Source organism: Phoenix dactylifera, chromosome 7 (assembly GCF_051530095.1).
Source record: "Phoenix dactylifera cultivar Ajwa chromosome 7, Ajwa_hap1_PhDact_Kaust_v1.1, whole genome shotgun sequence".
Taxonomy (NCBI): domain Eukaryota; kingdom Viridiplantae; phylum Streptophyta; class Magnoliopsida; order Arecales; family Arecaceae; genus Phoenix; species Phoenix dactylifera.
The window spans coordinates 25,067,652-25,083,480 of NC_143196.1; the positions used below are offsets into that span (position 1 = coordinate 25,067,652).

The 15,829-nt window shown below is 35.8% G+C and overlaps 2 protein-coding genes and 1 non-coding gene across 3 annotated transcripts; 1 reads left to right on the forward strand and 2 right to left on the reverse strand.

The window, feature by feature from the left end:
* Positions 1-805: 805 nt before the first annotated feature.
* LOC149753194 (bet1-like protein At4g14600) lies at positions 806-8,885 on the forward strand. The gene is made up of 4 exons (XM_089924358.1): positions 806-995; positions 1,123-1,246; positions 5,500-5,556; positions 8,522-8,885. Exons 1-4 carry the CDS (start codon positions 958-960, stop codon positions 8,681-8,683), a joined length of 381 nt encoding a protein of 126 aa, XP_089780484.1. The 5' UTR covers positions 806-957; the 3' UTR covers positions 8,684-8,885.
* Positions 8,886-9,034: 149 nt separating this feature from the next.
* LOC120108670 (uncharacterized) lies at positions 9,035-11,491 on the reverse strand. Its single transcript, XM_039122351.3, has 2 exons — positions 10,211-11,491; positions 9,035-9,715 (listed from the first exon to the last, which is right to left on the reverse strand). Exons 1-2 carry the CDS (start codon positions 11,189-11,191, stop codon positions 9,317-9,319), a joined length of 1,380 nt encoding a protein of 459 aa, XP_038978279.2. The 5' UTR covers positions 11,192-11,491; the 3' UTR covers positions 9,035-9,316.
* Positions 11,492-15,456: 3,965 nt separating this feature from the next.
* Positions 15,457-15,528, reverse strand: TRNAI-AAU (transfer RNA isoleucine (anticodon AAU)). Its single transcript has one exon. It is a non-coding gene; the product is annotated as a tRNA-Ile (tRNA).
* Between the last annotated feature and the right edge of the window lie 301 nt (positions 15,529-15,829).

Below are 15,829 nucleotides of genomic sequence, written 5' to 3' on the forward strand. Positions count from 1 at the left end.
ATTAAAATAAAAGAAAAGAGAGTTCGGATGCATTCTGCCCTCTCCCTTTCTCCTCTTCAGTCATCTCAAGAGAAACCCTAGGGTTTCACTTGTGCCACCGGTTCATGGTGTGATAGGTTATGACACTTGGTCATCTCAAGAAAACTACCAAAAGTTGAATATCTACATGCATCAAATCCTACAGAGTTAGATTGGTCGGATCATATATTCCAATTGTTAACTAGTTGTTGGCTCTTGCTCTAATTTGAAAGATTTTGTTGGATTATAAAACTAGTTAATTGACAAGTCATATTTCTTTTAAAATCATATATATTTTATTTGGCCTATTCGAATTGGATTTTAAATTTATAATTGTTTTGCCCCTTATATTTTCTTACATAAGAAAATTTTCATGGAAAAATATAAATTTGGTTCTGATCCTTTCAATTCTCTATAAAATTTAGAATTCTGTAAAATAACCTACAAGCAAGAGTGGATCCTAGTTGTTTGTTATTAGGAACCTAATAGAAAATTCTTCTTATTCTCATTATATTTCTTATTTTTTTCCCAAAAAGCAAGATTTATGTTCTAATGGTTTACATTAAGCTGGGATGATGTATGTCACCCTTCATGTATATTTTATGGGCTTAAATTGGCCCAGAATAGTATATATAAATTTTAGTTCCGTGGACCGTATGGATCGGTCTAAAAGATAACGGGCTTGAAGAAGATCCCGTTTATACTTTTGAGGGTTTTATTACATTAGGTGCGGGCGCGGATGTCGGTCGGCACTCAAACAGACGCGTACGGCGCCAGTCGTTAAAATCTAGACCCGAATCCACAAGAGCAACCGGCTTTGACCCGTCCTTCTAGTTTCCGTTTTTTTTTTTCTATTATCGTCTCTTGTTTTAATTCTTCGATTCAATTCAATTCAACCAGTTTCGGCGGAGCGGGGAGTTCTTCTCTCTCTTCCTTCCAATGGCAAATCTCTATGGCTCCGGGCCTCTGCGATCCAGGTCCCCTCAAAAGCCCTAGCTTTGTCCCGTTTTCTATCCCTTTGTGATGGATTTAATCGGCTCTTTTTAATAGCTTTTTAGCTGAATTTCTAAATAAAATTTCGTTTTGGGGGTTTTCGAATTTCAGAGAAGGCCTCACGGCGAGGCCTGTGGCGAGTTCCGACGAGATTCAGTTGCGGATCGATCCGATTCACGGGGAGTTGGATGACGAGATCACCGGCCTCCGGAGACAGATCGGACAATTGAAAGGCGTGAGTCCTCCTTAATTTATTCATCCTGATATTAGTTTAATTTTGAAAAGAATGGTTTTAGTTGGTATTACTTGTGAGATTCTGCAATTTTTTTCAATCTTGCAGCTTTTTTTATTAGCTTTTGCGGTAGAGAAATATATATTGTATGGAAAATAACATAGGAAGTTGATGCAATTAAGCTCTGAGGGAAGAACTGCAGAGACAAAAAAAAAAAAAGCCTTCTTTCAAGGGACACACCAAGATAATCCATGATACCATAGTCAGCAACAAGCGGTCTAAAATTCTAAAGACAGCATAGTTAGGAACAAAGAACCTTGCCGACAAGGTTCAGAATACGGAAATTTTGATGTAACTGCTGCCTGATTACCCAAGCAATATCTTTGTGTCTCATGTGACATTGCACCAACATTTCAGCCAGCACTAAACCTTATGGTTTATCTGGAAATTCAGAATTGCCATAGGCTCAAAATGCACCTCAACGTGAAGTTAAGAGGTGGTAGCACTGCATGTAGCCCCCTCTCTTTCTTAACTTACAAAGATTGAAAAACGAGTGCATATAGGATCTTTTTAGCAGCCTTACCTATAAGCAACTCGGTCAACTTTTGGAGATGTGGAAAAAGACCATAAAATCAGGGAGATAGGTCAGTGTATCCCCAAATCCATTGATGTCTATTTGCAAAGTTGAAAGTTGAAATAAAAGAATTCCTGACACGAAAATTTAAACTTGATACATGTGGAATTCATGCTGTACGTACATACATACATACATGTACGTGCGTATATGTGTGTGTTTGTGTTTGTCTATATGTATGTATGTATGTACACATTTTATCTTGTTAATTCTTATGAGAAATGTTTTTTTGCTTCTTTTTTTTTGTCTCTTTATATCTTCTGATGGACATAACAGTGAATGTGTGTATATTTCATCCTGTGAATTCTCGCGAGAAAACATATAGTTTTATTATGTCTATATGATTGAGCCTCCATAGCCTTAACCTGTCCACCTTCCGATGGATATAATGGTGATGTAGGAGTGCATAAGCCATAACAACTTCGTAAGGCATCAGGCCAATTGGTACATGTAGAGCAGTAATTTACCACTATTTTTCCAAATACAACTAATGAACTTGGGCTTATCTACTGAAAACACTGCAAAACACCCTAAATGTCTCCAAGCAAAATTTGACCATGTCTATCTGGTCATTAATTTGCAGATGATAGGGCGTGTTCATTTCTAATTTGCTTCCTTGGGATCTAAAAGATTATTATCAAAATATGCTAAGAGAACATTGTGATGGTGTCAATAAAGATATGCATACCATGTAGGTTTAAGAAAATGGTCTATGGGCACTTGAACGATGTTATTTGGCAAGTATGGGTGGGAAAGAGCAACAAAGTGGGCCTATTCGCTCATTCAGTTCACAATGATCATATTTTAACTTTTGTCATGGGATGAAGGCAATTGATCCATGAAATCCATCAAAATTTTAGTCTAGAACTATTCTGGCATTTGTAACCATTGTGGGGGCCATAAATAAGTCAAATTTTCTCTTCTGTTTAGTTCTTTCTTTTACCATTTGTATGTTTTTGTATCATCTAACTCCATTTATCATCATCACTTTCATTAACTTTACCTTCTCTCTCACTTGTACAGGTATATTTGATATCTTAATTTTGTTGCCTCATTGACTATTGCAAGTTTAGCCCTTTGTTTACCCTTCTATGTTTATATGGTGCCTAATTCCATCGATCATCATCATCATCGCGTTCATCGACTTTTACCTTCTATCTCACTTTTCTAGATATATTTAATGCAATAACTTTGTTACCATATTGATTGTTACAAGTATGTGCTCTCCTGAGTCTTGGTTCCTAATAATTTTGATGTTAACCTGCTTTAGGAGACCGTTGACCCTCTATCATTATAATCCCCAAAGAGAAGGGAAAACAAGTCCTCTTCCAAGTTTCAGAGTTGAGTTTTTCTTCATTGAATGCTTGAATCCTATTTTATTTTTATTTTCCCAGTAATTACAGTTGGAGTGGAAATTAAGTAGTAAAACCATAGGTTAGTAGCTTTGCTATGAGGCTTAAAAATGATGATGCCATCTACAAAGTTTTGAAGTAACATGGAATCAGACAATGACAAAAAAAAAACATGTTACTATGTAAATATCTTCTTTGGTTGTCCAAGATCTATTAAGGCATGGGAGGGAATAAATGATGTTATGAAGTCTGTCCAAGATCTATTAAGGTATGAGAGGAAATAAATGATATTATGAAGTTCACTTTCTACATTCATATTTGATGGTTCTTTGAACTGGCTATTAGAGCTTATGTAAAATGAGAACGTAAATAGAGATGTGAGCATTATTAGTTGTGGCCTTTGATTGTTAGGGAAGATATATAAAGCTATTCATTGGTCAATGCAAAGCCCTTGTGCTTTAGGTACAAGCATATAATGTTAGTGAATAAATTTATAGAGGTTTGAATGTCAAGCTTTCCAAGAAGCAGCAGCATAGCATTGAAGTTGAAATGGCAAAGACCTAAATAATACTATTTCAAATTAAAAAGGTGATGGTTCAACAATCTTGGGATCTATGAGATTTGGTCTTTCTGATTTCAGTCCATAGCAAGAAAAAAAATATTTCAGCATTTCTTTCAGTAGTTTTAACTGTAGGGATGAAAGAGGCCTTGTTGAATTTGTCCCTGGCACTTGTTAGTAGGATGATATCACCTTACTTCTTAATTTCACTTACCATTTTCTCTTTGCAATTATTTTTGAAAAGTTTCTCTTAGATTAGTATAAACTCTAGATTATAGTAGGTAGAGATTAACATTTTAGAACCTCTAATAGTGCGATCATCTCTTTTAGAGCAATGCACATAAACATCATGAAGTTTAGGCCACACAACTCCTTTGGTGGATCAACAAGAATTGGTCTTCAGCAAATATATATGTATATGATATGGATAATATTGGCTACTAAGGGCATGTTTGGAATCATGGACAGAAAATCCATGTGCAATATCACTTGGAAAGGAATTAAGAAGCAGCAGATACATTGGAGCAGATTGAGAGAAGTGGTAGACACAAGTAATCCTGAAAAATTAGGATAAGAAATTCGAATAAAGAGATGGTTTAACTTATCTCTGAAAATATAGGGATAATGGGATTGCAGCCTACTTCCTTCCCTCCCAGTCTTGCTGGAACTACCTTTTGACATATTTAACCGTGTCTCAACTCCTCTGATTGAAGGAGGTTATTCATGGGCAATCTGTCTCTTTCCAAACAGATCCTACAGTTGAATAGACAGCTACGGTCATTTTTTTAAGAAAAAAAAATGGGATTCATTTCATATAATATTATTTCATAGAAGGTAAGCTTGATAATTGAGATATGGGTTATTTAAAGCTAGGAGTGGTTAATGTGTGTGCTGACAATTGAGGCCATCTATTGACACTCCCTGTCCTTGGTATCTGTTTTGTATTAAAAGTACAACATTCCTTAACTTTTGCAGTCCAAGGAGCATCATGCTTTGTGATTTCAGGTCCTCAAAGGTCTTTGCCCTTCAAAAATGTTAACAATGTTGTGGTAGCAGAGCTTTTTAGATGTTGGTCAAGAGGTTGCTGCAGCCTATGGTAATAGGTGGCATGGGAGTTATTGCTTTAAAAGGATGCATGAGTCGACCTTGTTGTTTATGAAGCAATTGCTACTATTTATGAAAATTTTGAAGAAACAAACATTTCTTTCTACTTGATGAAAGTCACCTAATTTAGCCATGAAAATTTTAACATTATTTGCAGTTAACTTCTAAAAAAACTTATGAGGCCCATTATATATATATATATATATATATATATATATATATATATATATATATATATAGGGATATTTATTTAAAATATTGAAAGAAACCAGTTTCCTCATTGAACTTCTTGCACATAATTTGGCTTATTGTTCGTTTTCCTTTCCTTCCTGAAAACTAGGATAGTAGGAAGCTCGACTGAAGTCGGGGTGACAACAGGATGGAAGCCACACCACTGATATCCAATTCCTAGTGACTCTAAGCTTTGGCACCCTGAAATTGGCCTATATATCATCTATTTAATAATTCATGTAATTCTTTATTAAATGATCTTTTCCTTATTATTTAATTTATTTGTACTTGTTGATGGTAGTAGTTGTAGTCATGTATGACTTTTCCAAATTTTGTTCGTGTCTCTGATCAGATATCTTTTGAATTAATTGTACAGGTGGCTCAAGAGATTGGGACGGAAGCAAGGTTCCAGAATGACTTCATAAATCAACTGGTGAACTTCTTTCTCTTTTTTTTTTTTAAGTCTCTGTTTTAACCTAATGATGGTTTATAAGTTGATAGCGTTAACAAAAATTTAAGAAGTTTGTACAATTGAATCTTTAGTCTCATATAAACCAACATAAAATAAGTTCTCTTAGAATTCTTGCTGCATTTGATCATATGCCTTCATAAATAAATAACTGAAGGCATGGAATGACACATGAAATGAATTTAATCAATAAAAACAGGCTTTTGGATATTTTAGGCTATAAGATTATATTATTATGCATAACATTAAAGAAACTTAATATAAATATAACCTCAATTTACGAATAGTGGTAACATATAATAGTTTAGTCAATTATGTGTCACATGTTAATATTTTTTAAACACTTGATAAAATATAATGTTTGACAGAGATTGATATGACCAGAGTCAGCGGAACCGTCCTGAGCCGGATAGTTCTGGCCGCCCCGAGCCATACCGGTGGCTGATCGGTACGGTTTCGGCAATAGAAACGGAACCCATTGTCGGAGCTGGAGAAGGAGAAGGAACGAGAGAGCTAGTGGGGGAGGGAGGGAGGGAGAGAAAGAGGGTGGGACGCCGGTGGAGGCTGGCCTCGACCGCGGAAAGCGAGGCTATGACCGCTGCTTCTGTTTCGAACGAAATAGGTCCGATCGTTCGAAACAGGATCCGGCCGCACCCTAAAAAAATTTGCGATTTTTAAGTGAAGTCGGTAAGAAATTTGTCGACTTCACTTAAAAACACGAAATTTTTTAGCCACGGCAAAAGTCCTATTTCGTTCGAAACAGAAAAATTGGCCGCAATGTCGCCTGTCGTGGCCTCCGCCGGCGTCCGCCACCCTCCTCCCCCACTCACTTTCTCTTTTTCTTTTTCTCTTCCACGGTCCTGTACCGGCCTGGCACGGCACGTGCCGAGTCGTTCTGCCGGAAAACCGATACGGTGCCCGGTACCGGTTCCTCCGACCTTGGATATGACTATGACCCCCTTTGGCAAGTTCTATATTTGCCTTCTATCTTTATGCATTCCTTTTATATGAAGTTATTCGCCATATTATTTAATCTTTTTATATATATTTATTTTGACATATTCCATTTTTATTCAAATTTATAACCTTTCGCATTCTCTGCTTTTCAATTTTGTATTGTACTATTTTGCTTTTTCCCCCAAACCATTTGCACCAAATATTTAACTTATCAATATTCAGTCTAAACCTTTGGTTGAAAATTTCTTTGTAGTCTACAATTCTGCTCAATCCCTACATGCTAATCAGAGCAGGCAGATGTATGTTAAATTCATAAATGCAGCTAAACTTTAGCCATCTATTTACTGGGTGTTATGTGCAATCTCCTGAACTTATAAGTGAAATCTGAAAAAAATAAAAAAGTGAAGCACAGATCTGACTCTCCTTCTGCATGTATGCAGTCTTTGACTTGGGATGATGGTATTTCATGAGTTATAGTTATGGTACTCTGAAACTATCTTTTCATTTTTCTTCTTTGCCGGCTTCAATAGACATGGCTCAAATTTCATACGGAACCATTTATCTGAAATGTATGTTGGCCTCTGAGATAAAGATCCTTGGCGAATGGTCTTGCAATATCTCTTAGTTTTGGTAATTGATGGAGCTAAGCCCCCTATACATATTGTTACATGATGGAGGTATACCTTCCCAGAAGGATAAAGATAAAGCTTGGGCAGTTAATTTATGTAAAGTCATCTTATCATAATAGATGATCTTCCCAATAAATTGACTTCAATTTGCAGAAAATGCATCTGATGATCCCTCTGCAAATAGCCATTATTTATTTCTGTTGGGAATGTATAGTTCTCTGCTTCTTACACCGGCCTCTGGGAATCTTTTCTAATTATTCAAACATCTACAAGATATTGCAAGATCTGATTGAAGACTTTTTAGTTTTGCTTTGACAATGCTAAATCAATTTCTGACTTCTAATCTGGAATCCATTGAACTGTTATTTTGCATTGTAATTTGAGCCTTCACCAAACAACAGTTCACCAAAGATAATGTAATTATTGCATGCTTTTTTATCATGAGCAACATGAGGTTAAAGGGTCAGAGGCAGCAATTTTTCATGTCTAATATGGCCAAGTGGGTCAATTCTTCTGTAATTATTGTGAAAAGAATGTCTTCAGTTTTTCTTGTTAAATGGTTCATAAGCTTTTAGACTTACTTTTTCCCACTTAATAATCATCATGCAATAGTAGGCCATGAATAACAATTGCATCACACTTGTACTGACTATGTGATCTTAATCTGAAAAATCCCTGTCTCATTTCACCTTTCATAACTACAGCAAGGAGAGAAACTTAAGGTCGAAGGTTCAGAGGCAGCAAATCTTCATGCCTAATATGACCAAATAAGTGACTCAATTCTTCTGTAATTAGTGTGAAAAGAATGTCTTTAATTTTTCTTGTTAAATGGTCTGGTAAGCTTTTCGCTTTCTCTGCTTAATACTCATCACACCGCAGTAGGCTATGAATAACAATTGATATGATCTTAATATGAAAAATCCTGTCTCATTTCACCTTTAATAACTGCAGTAAGGATTAGTAACCTTGTGGCTAAAGAGTAAACATGGTCATATTGAGCCCTCCATAATGGAGATTTTCCAATAAACACACAGTTTAAAATGTCTTTCATAGGAGAGCCAGCATCATCTGAAAATTGGACAAAAAATATATATCTTGTGATTGAACTTTTTGCTTCAAGAAGTTCTAAGGTTTCTTTTACCCTCCAAGAAGACGTAATACAACACACTTGTGCAAGGAGAATCAACAAAGTTTTTTGTTAGTCCAGATCCACAGCAGCATAATGTGTCCTGCATTCTTATTTTAATGTTAGGCAGCACTTAATAACTTACTATGCTATTTTGGCCTGAGGTCATCTTATATCCCTTCATGCATTTGACATAGTTCTCTTGGTTGTTGAACAGCAAATGACTCTCATAAAAGCTCAGGCTGCGGTAAAGAACAACATGAGAAGGATGAACAAGAAAATCATCCAGCAGGGTTCGAGCCATGTCATGCATGTGATACTCTTTGCACTACTCTGTTTCTTTGTAGTATATTTCTTGTCTAAGTTCTCTAGAAGATGAAAAGATTACATCCAAGAGTATGAAAGCGGCTTCCCGCTGGGCTCATGTCTTCTCCAGCCTTCAATTTGCCTTGTTATTGGAGGCTTGCCAACATAATTCATAAAGATATAAAGGTTATCCCGTAAAGTTGATGTTGATTGGAACATATTAAGTCTCTAATTTGATTGTAAAAGTTTCTCAAATTACTAATATTTTGCTCAAACCATCGTGCTTATTGTTTGACATTATGCTCCATGAATCAGGTTATTTCTTTGCTGTAGTTTCCATTGTTGAAAGCTAGAACAATTTTTCCTAGTATCAAAACTTTTGGAGTGGAACTAGATAAACAATTAAAGCGAAATGATGTGTAAAAATTTTATATACATATAGCATCAACCATTTGTAGCCTATGAGTATCTCTTCAATAAAATTGCCAACTACAGCATGAGTAGGTTTTTTTGCGAGGAAAATTTCAAGTAAATTGTGAGTAATTCAGAAATGATTCTTGCTTATCTGTTCGAATAGTTGGCATAGATAAATACATCTTATTTACCCCCAAAATAATATTCTACATGTTGAGGAATGGCTTGGAGCTGGCAAGATTTTGATATATAAAATAGGAAGGGAAAGAGATTGAAAAATGATCTGGTTGGCTTAGCCACATGGACAGGGCCTTGATCTAGGCTGTGGGGGGCTGCTGTTCTTTGATGCCCCTGTCAACTTGTATTCCTTCACCTCATTGAGAACTTTGGCAGTCCAATTGGCAAAGTTTGCCTCATCATGCCCAAGTTGGGCATCCTTGTAGTGAGAGAGGCAACTGCCCCTATCACTGTGGGTGCACGGCTCGCCCTTCGGATCCCACCATGATCCCTGGTGTCTCATCCTCGCCCACTCGGCGAGCCACCGGAAGACATATTGCCCTGCGCCGGCCAGCTCCCGCCATCCCTTCGGATAGAATTCCATTATGCTGCTATTCTTGTCCATGAAGAACAAGTTTGCCATCTGAGCTCCATGTGCAGAAAGCAATATATCCGTGTCGCTCAGTAGCTTCACCTGCATCAATCATGGGCAAAGACTAAAATTATGAGATATAGTTACATAATTTGATTTTATAATGACAACCAACAAAAGACTTGAAAGATGATGATTATTTTTATTTTTGTTATTTTACGAATCGAGCGGTCTTTATGAAAAGGTTTGGGACACATACGAATCATATATGAAGCCTACTAGGAAGACTTCGTCGTAGGGCTGAAAATGGACAACCTTTTTTCTTTAGCAATAAATCTTACACTAAGTATTCTAATGAAATGATCCACCAAGGTCCAAGAATTATGATGGACTTCATTTTCAGTAATTAAAATACACCATAGCAACTACCACCTAAAATAAAGAAGACAATTAAAGTTTTTACGTCTTGCAAGATGATAAGGCATTAAATAGTTTGTTGCAAAACAAATTCATAAATCCTTTTCCAAGATATAGTTGGAAAAGCAAGGAAAAAACTGCGAAAACTTTGAAAGATGTTAATAAAATGAAGCTACCAACCTGATCACAGAACGTCAAGTTATTGGACCTTGCAACCTTAAATCTACATCCATCCACCTTCCCGCACTGCCTGTCAAAGATCCTAATCACTGCCGGCTCATCCTTGAACGATCGTGATCCATCTCTAAGCAACAGTGTCAATCGAATAGCCTTTGGATCACCAATCTCTTGACTGATGTTGCAATAAGATCTCGTCTTGCACCTCATCAAGTCATAAACCTCCTCCTTCCTCTTCTTCCCCATGGCGCCTTGGCTGTGCCTGAACACCACCACCTTTTCGAAGCACGCCGGTCCGCGACCGCCATTTTCGAAGTTTTCGATCGTCACCTTCCCAATCGAGGCTTCCACCAATGTTTGGAGCCATGGGCTCATTCTGGTCCTCAGCTCCCCCCAATGGAACAGCACCCATCTCGCCGGTGCCACACACTCCTTCCTCAGGTGCCATGCAACGAATGGAGTTATAGCCGTCAGTCCATGCCAGATGTTATGATAATCGTAGTAGGTGTCGGACATGAATGTGAGCCCCCCAAGGAGAGTAGCATTGTGTGGAAGGGCTTCGGGCCAGGCCAGGGCGTAGGAATTCTTGGCACCATCGCCAGTGTGGTTGCCAAAGAGGCACAGCAGCCTTCCCTTTGATGCACTGGAAGGGAAGTAGAGGTGCTGGGCCTCGCCATCCTCATGGGTGTCATCAATGGAGCTCATGAACCAGGTGTTGCCTGACATAGGCTCCTTCGCGAACCTTAGGTCTTTGAGTGGAAGAAAGGTGACCGAGTCTTGGAGCATGGACCGGGCGCGATGGAGCTCGAGTTTGTTCTGGTGGAAGATAGGCCAGAGGGAGGAGGAGGAAGACAGGGAGAAGGAAAGAGGGAAGTTGATGGCTTGCATTTGGACCAGTAATAGGAGGGCGAAGAAGCTGGTGAGGAAGCAAAGGGAACGCTTGGGAGCGTGGGTGGAGAGTCTAGTACTGGTAATGGTGGTCATGGTGCAAGTAGAGGTATTGGGTTGGAGAGTTTAGCGGCTATTTATTTTAGTGGATTCGGGATCTCGAGAACTTCGGCTCTCGGTTGTTAAAGTTGCAAATTGAAGACTTTGTGCTAAGGAATTCAGGAAGGTCTTAATCCACCAAAAGACTCTGTAATAATTTATTACGAGCTCGGAGGTGGCAGGAAAGTTTGGCGTCAAGGAATTCCGGAAGGTCTAAATGCACTGAATCGTAGAAAGAAAGATGCGTGAATAAATGAGTGGAGTAAAGAATGTGAAGGGTGGAAAGGTCGGAGATGATATTTTATACCAGAATGATTAAAAGGTGAATTCTCATTGCTTCCTTTTGAATCGGTACTTTGAAGTGCGTCGACATTTCATGAAGCAAAGTCTTTGGTGCAACCTACGGCTGAGGGACTTTTTTGATGTTTTCTGAGTTACCATAACACTAATCTACCTTAAGTTTCATTTTTATAACAAGATTAATGATGGATCTTCTTCGACCATTGGACCGCACTGCACACAGATTTTAAAACACCGGAACTCCTTCATTCATTCATCTGTATGGATTTCGAAGCAACCATTGTGTGATTCAATGGTGATCGAATTCGTCCGAAGGAAGATTTTTTTTTTTTCACAAAAGATACAACCTCATCCCCTCCCAAACGCGCCACTCAGCTTGTGGAATGTATCCTCGTTGCACCGTTTGAATTGGTGATGCCATTTAATGAAGCAAAGTGGTTGATGGAGGAAATGTGGGCGACCTTTTAAAAGATAAGAAGAAAACAAAAGCAATGGTAGGTTTTTTTCTAGTAGAGTGAGCTAAGGTAGGTTTAATTTGATAGCATTAACGTGGCATGATGTCCCATTTGACTCTTTGAGAGATAAAAATTTGTTTGGAACACGTTGATGATATTAATGCCCATTGATTCAGGGTCTCTTATGCATGTGGGCCTTTGGCAAATTAAATGGTGACATTGGTCTACTAACCAAATGTAAATGCCACTAGTGAGGCCTTCTTTAGGGCGTGGGAGGGGCCAATCTCATGCCATTAGTAAGCGAAGGTGTCCACAGATAATGATCTCCACCTTACGTTTCTTTTTTCCAAAAGGCTTTCACTACTTGTCCATTGCTAGTGATTTCCACTTGGCAACTTCATATAATTAAAATGGCAGTTATCATGATAGCCATTATAACAATAATTGATAAAAAAATAATTTACCATAGTGGTATATTATTGGCTGAATCACTATTTATTTAATAAAAAATAACTTTCAAGTCAGAGAAACTTTTTTAAAAAAATATTGATAGAAAACATTAAATTTTAAAATATTATTTTATTTGGCAGTATGGATGCAAAATAATTATGAACCATTATAACAGTTATTGCAGGTTGCCATTTGCCTCATCATCTGCTTTTCTGTATTATATTTAGTATTAAATAATGATTATAATAGTAGCGAATATGATGGTGTTAAATTAAAAGCAATGGGAAAGGAAAAAGGCAATGCTATTGTTTGATCATTATTCATTCAAAAAAAAAAATCATGTGGTACAACTTGTTTGCAAAAATGAAGATTCCAAATTTTTTATATAATTATAGCTATTATTTGGTTCTCATCCAATTATAATGGCTGTTATATAATAGAAAAAACAATTGTTATTTGGAATAAGTCTCGTTTATGAGAAAATACTTACCTGAGCAAATAAGATTTTCTACTATATGTTTCTAAAAAGACAAACCAATACCACTACATTCTGTAATAACAAAAAATAATATTCATTGGATGATTTGGGAAGATAATAGTTCTCACTATAGTTGGCAAAAAAAAATAATATATTTTTTCTAGTTGGTATGGATTTGAAATAAATTAAATTAGTTTATAGAGATGAGCCTGAAATATACAGACCAACATATCTATATTATTTTTCTTCCCTCGTGTGAAAGCTGTTGTGATTGAGCAATACTTTATCGCCTCCTTTGTTTTGGTTTACCTTCTTCTTTTTCCTTAGTAAACGCCTTCTTTTTTCAGAGCCTACAAATGAGATAGTGAAAGAATATGGACGAGTTTGTTTAGCTTCAAAATAAAATTATCAAAAGCAAGTTTCTTTTAATATTGGACTTTTAAGTCTAATAATACAATAATAAAGCAAAAAGAATCGACATGGTATGATCCATAATAAGGACTGCTACAATATTATATATGGTGATTTTAGAACCTTCGTGTTGTATATATATATATTTGAGATACACGTCCAATTGCTAATAGTTATTTAATTATTATTTCATTGTATTGGCTATTATATAATTAATTAACTAATGGCTAAATTATGAACTATTTCTATATTCAAAAAGAATCAAACCCGCCATAATATGTACAATTAACTTTGAAATTGTGAAAAGTAAAAGAGATATACAGCTCAGATGTTTGGTATTCGTTTCATCTCTTCAAGTCTGAGATCTCAGGTATAACTTGGTTGATGTTAAATAATCAGTATATTCTCGAATTTACAACAACAAAATCAACTGATGAACAAAATCAAGGTTATCATAAAATATATTATGGATGTGTTATGAAAAAGGCTATGTTTGCTTTAGCCACAAAATAAAATGGGATACTATTTTATAAAAAGCCAAACATAGTTCAAATTTGTCGATTTGAAATTTTATTATATTCCTTTTTAAACTATTGTAAACAAACTAGAAACATCATGCATGATGCTCATTGTTTAGAGATATAGCTTCAAATGTGGAATTTTATGCAAATGAATGTTTGTTTTTAATTATAGAATAAAATCTATAAGTATAAAATGGGATACTATTTTATAAAAAAGATAAACCTAGTTAAAATTTGTCAATTTGAATCTTATTATGTTCTTTGTTTAAACTATTGTAAACAAAACTAGAAAACATCATGCATGATGAACATCATTTAGAGATATAGGTTCAAATGCATGATGTTATGTAAATGAAGGTTTGCTTTTAATTATTGAACATATGAGCTAGGGTTATGATTTCCATGTTCCAAAGGAAGCTAATCAAGTTGTTGGCTAGTTTTTTTCCATGTCAATATAAATGATCAGATTATGATAATGAGAAGAAAATGTCAACCTACAGTGGCTTACTGCCATGGAAACATAATCTATATACTATATTAGCACATAGCATATGTTAACACCCATCCTTCTCCATGAAAAAAAAAGAATAAGAAAATGCTAGGATCCTTATTTGATTAAACATAAATGACAACAAGATTAGTCCTTCCAATAATAATTTGAAAGATCTTATCTTTGAATCTATACACTAACCATTGCATGATAGAAGATGAATACCATATATATATTGTTGAACACTGATAAATCTATATTCTATGTTTAACTGGTTATGATGCATGTGCGACAAACAACTATGGTTATATATTTTAGATATAGAGCAAACCTTTTTTTTTTAAGTGAAACATGGATATGGTGTAATATAGCTCCTCATGAAATTGTCTATGATTTATTTGGTACATTATAGTATTAATCTAGGTAAGTTTAAATTTTGTTATGACTAGTTAACATATAACCAGCAAGAGCTTCAGCTATCTTCATGAAGTGAATGAAGTAAGAACAACAAAGCCATCATTTTCAGAACCAAATGGTTAAGGTAGAGGATAAGAGGTACAAAGATTATTAGTCGTAGATGGTAATCACTAATACTAAATTATTCAAATAGATACAGAAATGTTGTTAAAATAGGATTTCTTATAGAACATTATTTGCTCCCCCACATGGTGGGGGTTTATTTTCATAATTTGTCAGCTGCACTACCTTTTTTGGAATATATACTCACTTGTTTTTGCCCCAACAGAAAGATTGAACTAACTGGGGGGGTGTACTGTTAAGAAATAGAGGTGCTCAAATCCAACCCTCTCATGGTAACCTAGTCTTTTGACCTATTGCTTGAATGCAAGCTTGTGTTTAGACTGGTTCCAAAAGTAGACCCGAAGGAGAAATGGATTAGGCCCATATTAAACATTCTATATTTTTGGTTGAAAATAGTTGAAAAGGCCCCAAACATTCTGAAATGTTCTCTTGGGAAAATTGAGGTGCTTAAACTAAAAAATTTAACTTAATTGGATCAAGCCAGTATTAGACATTCAAAAAAGTTTTTTTTTCAGGAATATAGAGGTGCTTAAATAAAAAATAAATTTTAATGTTTGAAAATATTTTTTCTGGAAAAATAAAGGTTGTAAAAAATTTAAATTGATACTTAAATTAATTGGCCCATGCAGGTCTGGAACCTGCGACCTTCGCGTTATTAGCACGACGCTCTAACCAACTGAGCAAAGGCCAAGTTGGCTTGCCTTTTTTTATTATTATTCTTAACCTAATTATCTAAATTTACGGTTTATACTATAATTTTACTTTACCCCTTTTTCTTTAAGACAAGCAAACTTATTTCTAGCAAACTTCTTTCCTTTATATTTCATTATATTCCCTAAAACTACCTCCTACTTCCACGTCTCAAATTCTCTTCCCTTTCTTTTTCAATGACACAAGTTACATCTTTTCTCTCGGAGTTGTGCATTAAAGATAGGGTTGAAAATAAATTGGTTATAGTTAAAATATTAGTTAGATGAAAATTTTATATCC

What these genes read in the sequence shown, in the direction of transcription:
- LOC149753194 (XM_089924358.1), top strand. Translation starts at nt 958, where the DNA reads ATGGCAAATCTCTATGGCTCCGGGCCTCTGCGATCCAG. An exon ending in AGATCGGACAATTGAAAGGC is followed by an intron (nt 1,247 to 5,499) that starts GTGAGTCCTCCT and finishes TTAATTGTACAG; the next exon opens with GTGGCTCAAGAGATTGGGAC. An exon ending in ATGACTTCATAAATCAACTG is followed by an intron (nt 5,557 to 8,521) that starts GTGAACTTCTTT and finishes GTTGTTGAACAG; the next exon opens with CAAATGACTCTCATAAAAGC.
- LOC120108670 (XM_039122351.3), bottom strand. Translation starts at nt 11,191, where the DNA reads ATGACCACCATTACCAGTACTAGACTCTCCACCCACGCTCCCAAGCGT. An exon ending in ACTTGACGTTCTGTGATCAG is followed by an intron (nt 9,716 to 10,210) that starts GTTGGTAGCTTC and finishes TGATTGATGCAG; the next exon opens with GTGAAGCTACTGAGCGACAC.